General features: G+C 43.5%; 1 protein-coding gene across 2 annotated transcripts in view; it reads right to left on the bottom strand.

Annotated features, from left to right (window-relative positions):
* Positions 1–9852, bottom strand: part of cdh22 (cadherin 22) — a 223262-nt gene that overhangs the window by 30777 nt on the left and 182633 nt on the right. For both annotated transcript variants that reach the window (XM_019879484.1, XM_019879485.1), the window contains 4 exons: positions 4633–4752; positions 2873–3040; positions 1194–1375; positions 392–648 (listed from right to left, as the gene is read on the bottom strand). In XM_019879484.1, coding sequence (XP_019735043.1) covers positions 392–648; positions 1194–1375; positions 2873–3040; positions 4633–4752 — 727 coding nt within the window. The remainder of the gene's footprint in view (positions 1–391; positions 649–1193; positions 1376–2872; positions 3041–4632; positions 4753–9852) is intronic.

Genomic DNA, 9852 nt, shown 5'->3' with positions numbered 1-9852 from the left:
CTGCAATTGCTCTTCCGAGGATGCCTAAACCCAAGGCCTTGGTACAGGAGATTACGCGGCGATACTGTCTCTTATCACGCACCGCGATCACAGTGGAAAAAAAAAAAAAAAGAGAGACAGACGATGAAGCGCCACCCATTGTGCGGTTTGAGATGGAATCGTCCACCTGTGAATACTGCCCTGCCGGTGAATTATGAGTCTTTTTAAGATCATTTTTCATGATGTAAATTTGGTTCCCGGTAAAAAAATGTACTGACAATGGTGAAGACAGAAAACTGTGTTGCTTTTTGCCCTCCTGTCATCATATTCAGCAGTGGGGAGCCACTTTGCATTGCATCCTGACGCCATCCATCCATCCAAATCACGAATTTCGGTTTGGTGCTTTCCATACCTGACCGGTTTATTCTTCGCATCCGGGTCTCGGGCAGTGACGACGCCAACGAGCGCTCCCACTCTGGTGTCCTCCTGCACCTCCATGACGGTGCCATCGGCAGGTTGAAAGAGCGGGGGCTCGTCCACGTCCGACACGCTGACGCGGACGATGGTCTGGTCCCGGAAGGAGCCCAGGTCCACGAAGCGAGGGTCCGCGTGCTTATTCACAGCCTCCACCACGACATTGTGTGTGCGCTTGCTCTCAAAGTCCAATGGCTGGGGAAGGAAAAGAGGAATAAAAAACAAAAAAACAAAACAAGTGTGGTTTGTCTCACTTCTGGCTGTCAGACACCCTCATTAAGAAGTTATTGAGCCAAAACACTGGCAACCTAATTCACCCTGCTGTCACTTTTATTAAACAAAAACAGCAACAAAGAAGTCAGATAATTGTGCACATTCCCCACAAAGGATATTGGATCACGCCTCGACAGAGCGAAAACAACATCATCAACATTTTCTGTGCAAAAAAAAAAAAAAAAAAAAAAAACGAAATGCATTTGGTGTCAAGATGTGAAACGTGACAATGGAACTTTCTAAAGTCAAACAACCTCAACACCTCCTGCCCCCTCCACCATTTACATACGCCTCAAATTCGCCAAGCAAAATCATCCAAGGGTTGAGCACATGCAAAATGGCCAGTGTGAAAAATTCACCTATTTTCTGCTTTTGCGCCTTCTCTGCGCCAAAGAAACGCGTTGAAGCGAGTTGGGGAGCATCATTTAAACTACCAAACCATTTTGTGGTTTCCAATTGGCACGCACCTTCTTGATGGAGACGACAGCCTCTTGGGTCATGGCGTCGGTGGTCACCTTGAAGAGCTCGCCTCCCTCCTGGATCAGGTAGCTCATGTCCGTGTTCTCCCCCATGTCCGCGTCCGTGGCGATGACCCGTCCCACCGGCGTGCCGATGGCGGCGCCTTCTGACACCATGAACTGGTACATCTCTAGCGGATGGGACAAAAGGAGGAACGTATTACGAGCAGACAGAATAAATGTCATGTGACAAATTTCATAAAAGCAAACAAAAACAAAAGTGTTCGTAAGAGGGGAATCATGAGAAACACTGAATTCCTTTAGCGGCATTCGACTTCCATTCCCCCCCCCCCCTTTTTTTTTGTTTTTTTTTTTATTACGATGGACTAAATTCCGAGTCTATGAGAGCAGCGAAATCATTACTCTTGCGAGGTTGATCCCTCCGACTGCGCAAACACAATTTAGCAAGATGTAGAGGTTATGAATACAGAAATAAGAAAAGACGTATGAGGCATATCAAGTTCAATTTGGGCCAGAATGATTCTGCTCCTCGAGCTGTAAAAGAAGTAGAAAATCTAAAAAGAAAAAAAAAAAAAGAAAAGAATCAGTTGCGTGTTCGCAGTCGCAGTTTCCTGTTACATGTCACGGTTGACTTCTGGCGTACAAAAAAACTGGTCCCTTTTTTGTTCAGGGACTACATCGTGACCCACATTGGAGCTGCGCCATCCGCTATCGGGTTGATGAGCTACTTTGAGGAGCATTTGTTTCGGGCTGAAGGGACATTTTCATGTGACTGCAGAAGCTAAATTAAAATAAAGCAGACTACAGCGGCCACCTCATTGACAAAACTCGTCAAGAGAACGCTCTGCTATTTCATTTCTTCGGCCAGTACTCAACCTTTGCGATCACAAATCAATGACATTCGAACATAAAATCCATCAAGTTCGCATTTCTTCTTTCTAAGGTAAATGTCCACTTTTGGAGACTTGAAAATGCAGTCGGACTGGGATCCCAAAGTCATGATACTCATTTTCAATCAGAGATGCAAGCAAACCCTTTGAGATGATTTTGTTGCACTGATTATGAATCTGACCTCAATTTTTTTTCCTCACACATCAGGTTTTCATCATAGTATTGAAATATATTTTCTAATATTTAGGAATTAAGGGTTAGTTTGAGCAGCATTTTTTTTTCCCCTGGAATGTCTTTGCTAGAAATGACAAGCTTTGAGGTCAAACATAAAAACAAAAAAAAAAAAGGAAAATATTTCAAAAACCTGATGTGCAAGGAAAAAAAAGTCAAGACATTTTTTAAATCAGCATCAAAAATATGTTTCGGGATGCCGAAAGCTATCTCTGATGAATATTTGCTGTTGACCAATGTGAGTGATTTCCACTTCTGAGACAACTTCAGTTCAGTTGGAACGTAGTGATCTTCTTCAGACCCGCTTGTCCAAGCCGGAAAACTTGCAATCGCAATGCAGATTGGTTGCTCCATAATATGACTCTCATTCATTAAAAGGAAAACAAAACAAAAAACGTTTTCCGGTGACGGCGGTCAAAAACATTGTGCATATGAACCTTGTCATTTATTCCAATACTTCAAATTTTCACAGTGAGATTATTTTGGACTTCAGTGTCTTTTTTTTCTTCAAACTCAGTCAGCAGGGGAATGTATCGGACACTCACTCTGCGGGAAGCGTGGCGGGTTGTCATTAACGTCTGTGATCACTATGGTCACTGTGGTGGAGCCGGAGAGACCGCCCATTTGCCCCGCCATGTCGGTCGCCTTGACGACCAGCTCGTAACGATCCTGGGTCTCGCGGTCCAGATCTGCCACGGCTGTCATTATGATCCCTAATGACAGCGGATGGGCGGTGTGAAGAAAAAAAAAAACAGAAAGGAAAGAAAAAGAAATAGGGGGAAAGTTAGAGACAATGGAAAGCTACAATTTAGCAAAAAAAAAAAAAAAAAATACTCTGATAACCTCTGCAAACATCAACGTCAGGCAAGCAAGCACATTGCCCTTCTTTGGAAGAAAGGAGACCTTCTCTTCTCTGGCCCTGCAGCATGAGTGTCCAGCTGCTTTACTTTGCACTAGTAATCTAATTCCTGTCCTCGCCGGGGGGATTATCCACATCAGAATCTATTGATGCATTTGCCCGCTTTCGTGTGCTGTCTCGCTCCCCGAGGACCACTGCGCTGTGTTGGGAATAGGACTCAATGATTCAAGTCACAGTTAGCCCTTGACCGCGTCCTATGAGCAGCCAACATGCAGTACATGCAGCCATGCAGTTAAGGAGATGACATGCGCCCACAACACCCCCCCCCCCTCCTCTCTATCCCACCAATTCATCAAATGCCAGAGGGGATGCCTCGAAATCCAGACGGAATCGAAGTTGAAGCCCTGATCAACATAATGTTGGAGAGGCTTCATGTAGATCAGGCTTTTATTCATGGAAGCAGTCAGTTTAGCGTGTGTGATCCACATCCCAATGCGTGCTGCGCCGCTGAAATATTCTCCCAATTTTACCGGTTGTGACCGCGCACACCAACTGTGAAATAAAGCCCCAGTATGCATAATATTAATTTGATATAGAAGACACAGAAGACATTGTAATCATTTTTTTTTTTTTTTTTTTTTTTGGTCGTTCCCTTTTCCGCTCAGTAGACAAAGGAAATGTGAGTCTGATTGCGGCTTTGAAAACCACCTATCCGACATTTTCGGCTTGCATACGTTTAAAGTACGATGGAAGCAAGAGGTGTCCAACATGCGGCTCACGAGACATTTGAGGTTCTTTGGCTGCCCCGGTGTGGCTCGCGGATCATCGAGTCAATCAACTACGGCGGCATAAGAGTATGTCCTCGTAAGAAGGCGCACACTCTTTTCAACTCATGGCGGAAAAGTGTTTTGTTTTGATTTTTTTCCATAAAAATACTGACTACTAGCTGATGGGACATTCAGATTTCTGCTTACGTCAATGCCGTTGAAATGCAACTCTGTCTTAAAACAAGGACATGCAGATGTCTGTCCTGGCAAATGTCCATACAGTCAGGAAAGGACATTTATTTCCAATCTGTGCTTCTCATTTTTTTTCTAAATGCAATACCCATGGGGGGTGCGGTGGAGGCGGGCGTCTAAGATGGGACCGTCTCCACAGTAACCGTTGCCACTTCACAGCGCGTCTGTAAGGCGTGAGCTGCCAAGCTCCCGTGATGCTTTGCAATGGCTTGTTAAAGGCTCCGGGGCAAGAAATCAATGATATTCAACTTGTTTGCTCAAATGAATGAAAGTCATTGAGTGAAACTTTCTAGGGTGGCTTGTTTGGCTCAATTGCTTTTATGTTTTGAAGCCACAAAAAGTGATTGGTTGAGGGAATTGCGGCCTCTCATCGTGAGATGGTTTCAGGTAAAGTAAGAAAAAAAAAATACACGGGGTCATTACTTACCTGTGTGCCTGCCCACGGTGAAGAACTTTTCTCCATCAGGCACGCTGTAGACCACTCTGGCACTGCTGCCGTAAGACGGGTCATCGGCGTCTGACGCTGTGATCTTGAGAACAGAGGTGCCTGTCGACACGAATCAACCATTTCAAGTTTCGCCTTGGACAGAATGTTTGCTCAAAGGTTATGAATAGACTCTGCGTGTTAATGTGATTTTTATAAGGCCCAGAAGAAGCCTGTTTCGTCATCACTATGCAGAAACATTTGCCGATGATTAAAATGATCGTTTGCCGCGATGATGCGCCCAATTGTCTTGGCTCTCTCATTAGCACACGCGCAGCTCTTCGGAATGAAAGAGAACATAAAGTCAATATTATCATCAGCATAAAGTCAAGATGCACCAGAAGGTCTCAGCATAACCATTAAAGACGATTACTGGCACTTAGACGACGACTGACGACATCCAAACAGCCACGCGGCTCTGGAAGCATTTTGCAAGTCCAGCTTGTCCCATCAGGAGTCGCCACGCAAATCACTCATGTCATTTGGGGAACTGGCAGCAGCATGTTACTGTTATACTACCGGTGCTTAAAAAAAAAAAAAAAATTAACAGTGAGATCATTTCAAGTCATTGACATGCCGTCACGTCAAATCGATGAGTCACGTTTCGCGAAAGCTCAGCCTGAGGGCCCACAACAATTCAAGGCTCTTCAACAGAGATTGAGAAACAATCGCGCTTAATAATGCACGTTGTCGTTTTGTGAATAAATCCCCCCAAACACGACGATAAGGCTTCTCAAGGACAAACGAGTCGGCCATTGTCTCTGTCACTGCGGGTAATTACTGACAGCTGGTGGTGTCCACCAAAGGTCACCGCTGTAGCCTTTCTCGGAGCACTGTCACGCCACAGTTCAGCCGCTGAATGACTTTATGCTAATGGTGCTAATTAGCACCGAGTGTCAGAGCGCTGTTCACTTCCTGTCATCGTCTCGAGCTCCGAGGGGGAACTTGATCGTCGTGGTGGTGGTGGTGGTTGGAAGGATCCAGAGCAGCTGTCACCAATTGCATCTCTTTTACTCTTTTACAATGGGTACTTAACTTACGAGTCCAATTCGTTGCAAACAAGCTCGTAACGCAAGTCAATCGTGCATCCAAGTAATTTTGCCCCATTGAAATGAATTGAAATATCATTAATCCGTTCCGTTATTGTTTATAATAAGGGGAAAAAAGCACAGAATTGTAAAATATAAAGATAAAAACAGAATAAAATGAGAAATTAATTTTCTCTCTCTCTCTCTCTCTCTCTCTCTCTCTCTCTACTTGCAAGTGCTTTCATGATTGTGGTTGTCTGCTTTGATCAACAGCTGAAAGTACACCGTCGACTGTCGATACGCACACAAAAGTTTTGCAATTTAGCTTTGCATGTCTCTCTTGTATGCCAGCTCCTCAATGAGGCTTATCTGGGTGAACTCCCAAGTGGGAGTTTTTTCAAAGTAGAAGCTCTGGAATTTGTTGAAAATGCTTGCTTCTCAGCAAATTGGATGACTTCATGCTCAACTTCATGGATCATTGAGATTTTTTTACATTTCTTGCTATGAAAGACCCATTGAGTGAAACTGTTGTCATGGGCTAATTGTTCGGAACTTTTCTTATTATGATATATTTTGGAGGAGGTCGTATTTGAAACCGTTGAAATCTTTTTTTTTCAGCTTGATGCTCACTCTTGCAAAAAAAAACTGTATTCACTCGCGTTGAGGCCCACACTTAAAAAGCTCCATAAAACATTATGATAGGCAGATCCCAATAAGAATAGTTTTGCAGGGCTTCCCATCAGATCGACTGCAAGTTTTTCCCGATGCATTTCCGTGACAAATAAGCCAGAAGGTAAATTGTGCTTTGTTTCCGTTATCGCCTGACATTTTCCCAGTTAGCTCAAATCCCTGCACGTTAACCACAATGGAAGGAGATAAAGATAGACTGAATCCCAGTCAAGGCAAGTAAGTGAGATACCTGTCTTATCGTAGGGAATACATTAGACTGGAGAGAGCCTTATTTATTTATTTATTTGAGGGGGAGGGGGGGGGAAGGTACAGACAGGGGGTTTGTTAATTCTGCCCACCTGCTTGGCCCAACTGCAGTGAGTCCAATAAAAGCATTTCCATCCCCTGGATTAGTCTCTTATCTTAATTTTCCCCAGGTAACAATGCTGGTCCGGGCTACTGGCTGCGTGCGCTGTCAGATGGCTTGGAAGAACTATATAAATGCAAATGATTCTTTATTGCGTTTATATTAAAACACAGAAGTCAGCCAGCAGGTTTGGGACTCGAGTTCTGATTGAAGTTGGACGTTTTACATATTTGGAGTGTCATGCTCGGTAGATTCTATTGCTGACATGGAGGGAATCCAATCATTTTATGCACTCTTCTCGAGTCAGCGTGTAATGCAGATAGCTGTACACGATATTTACTGATTGCAGCTCATGGTTTTAGTCATCTTTTATTTTTTTTCTCCGTTGGATTCTGCGTGTTGGTTAGTATTAGCTTTTCCAACTAATTTGGACGATATTTACTGATTGCAGCTCATGGTTTTAGTCATATTTTATTTTTTCTCCGTTGGATTCTACGTGTTGGTTAGTATTAGCTTTTCAAACTAATTTGGTGATAAGAAGCCACTCATGTAAGTACACATCGACCAAAAAAGTCCCATTCAGATTTCAAATAAAATAAACATCTCCCTTCAAGCTTCTCAAGGCTAGCCTCCTTCACTCTGAACTAAGCCTTTGCAGATGGCAGCATTTGGGGATTTTTTTTAGAAAAATCCTACACCCCGGAAAGTAAAAACTGTTGTTCGAACTGCCTATTTGTGTTTTTCTGGTCACAAAAACGGACCCACCAAGAATTAAATTGCTCCATTGAAACATTAAAATAATGATATTAACACACAATACCACCCAGTTATACTGTACTGATATAACAAGGGATTAAGCCTCTTCTTGCACAGTACTGTTTTTACGATGAGTGGCAGCTTTCTCTGTATCTGACCAAATTCTTGAAACCACCGCCAATACTTGAGTTGCATTATTTCAGTTACAGTTCAAGTGCATCTTTCAAAGGGGACGGCGAAAGATTAAAAGAAAGCAATATTTCCAAGAAAAATCTCCTGGTCGCTACACTGAATTCGGATCTGTTTCATTTGACACCATAAGGCACTACGAAAATAAAAATCAGGCAAATAGAAGAGTTGTTCCTGGGGAGGGTGTGTGACTTGACATGGAATGACCCAGTAAGGACATTTTTGTGCTTTGTTAGTTCCTAGCAAGCACTTGGTTTTACGCCCGACTCGGCTGTAGCGGTAACAACAGCGCAGGCCATCAGCGGCGGCTCCACCGCACCTTTCCATCTCTGCGAGAGCGATGGTTCAATTAGCAGAGGGAGCCCGCTGCGAAAGCGTGCGAGACGCGGGACTGACAGCCATTTAAGAGGTGGCCTCGTAAAAGAGATTTGTGCTCGCCTTAGTCTGTCGCCGCACCGGCGAGGGGGTCTAACGGCCTCTGCGACGAGCCGCTCGCCGCCGTGCCGAGCGCGGGACTACTGACTGCTCCCCGCCTTGCATTATGGATCATTTAGTCAAGTCGTAAAAACTGAGGTGTTTTCACATGAAAAGTTATTTCATCACCACTGCCGCCGTGATTCATTCCTCCCCCGTCCACGCCTCGAGAGAGAGCGAGACAGGATGAGGAATAAAGGAAGGGAAAAAAGCTGGCGTGTCATAAAAGCCAATGGGTTGCTTACATTGATCCTTTTTGAGATCTCGACGAGGATTTAGGGAGATGTTTCACCCCTCCTGACGGAGGTTGTAAATCCCATTTTGGTTAGCCTTTGAACTCATGATTTATAAAAGATCATATCAGTGTATTATAGTCTGTTTGGCTGACAGTATTTTGCAGTACTGAGATCAATCCAGTGTCTGGTGTAATAGGAAACACCTTGTCAAAGTAGCAAATCAAACATATTTGTCATTTTTACACAATTTAAATACCCTAACATCCCATGTATAATATGCATCAGTGTATAATACGGCCCCGTAAAAAAGGTTGGGTTTTTTTTTCCTCTCTATCCGTGGATAATAAGAGTACCCTGATTTGTTGGTATCCATTATTATCATCCGGTCTCATTTGTGCAAGTGTATGATTTTAATGCTCCCACAACACAGTTTCCCTATACACCATAAAACATGACGGTTCAAAGCAGCCCTCTCTTTCACTGTTCAGTCTGTAGAAACAGATAAGTGATGGTGTAATGAACTGTTTTGCATTTTATTGTTGAGTGCTGCTGCTGAGGTGTTGGAATGAGCACGCCAAGCTAACTAGTGCAACATAGGAGCTTGTTTTTTTTCCCAAGAATCTTTATTGAACAAGTCAAATTACAAATCACAGAAAATTAAGCAAATAAGCTATTAATATATACATACATAGGAGCTCGTAAATGCACCATTTGTTTGCAAAGTGGCGTCACAACCACAGTTGTGTTTTCGGAGGCTAAAAAAAAAAAATTGAGTAAGTCTGTTGGTTAAAAAGTGATCAGCGGGGACGGTGATTGTGTCAGGCTGTCAGCATCTCGTGTGCACTCAGTGTGCAGAGTCATTTACCTCGAATTAACTGCCTTTGAAAAGTAATCCAACAGCTCTTGCAAATGATGCTAGCCGCTAACTTGGCCGCCGCTGAACGCTGGCAACAGGCGCGGTAGAATGCAGTAACAGTGAATTTAAGTCTTTTTTTTTTAATTAGCACCCTTAATCAGCGATTGAACGTTATTTCAGGACGCTGTTGTGTCAATAAAGTCAGTATCACGTTGCAACAGTTTCTGATGGCAACGCTGCATAATGAGCCAATTAGCCGTTACGCAGCAACGCCCTGCCGGCAGCAACTTCAAAATAAACTTTAGTCTATGCATTGATGTCTGCATAGTACTTGGTGAATAGCATGAACTATTGTTCCTGCTGTGCCTAGTTACTGTCTAGACACTGGTAAATGTCTAAAACAAGTGAGAAATGTTTGTGTTATACAGTAATCCCTCGTTTATCGCGGTTAATGGGGACTAAAACCACCCGCGATCAACGAAAATCCGCAAAGTAGCGACCAATTAACATAAACAGGTAAAAAAAAAAAAAAAAAAAAAAAAACGGTCTGCGAGAAGCTGCAAAACAACAGCGAGTCACATAGAGCAA

The sequence above is a fragment of the Hippocampus comes genome, unplaced genomic scaffold (genome assembly GCF_001891065.2).
Source record: "Hippocampus comes isolate QL1 unplaced genomic scaffold, H_comes_QL1_v1.1 scaffold44, whole genome shotgun sequence".
Lineage (NCBI taxonomy): Eukaryota > Metazoa > Chordata > Actinopteri > Syngnathiformes > Syngnathidae > Hippocampus > Hippocampus comes.
This window is presented reverse-complemented; position numbering and strand designations above follow the sequence as displayed.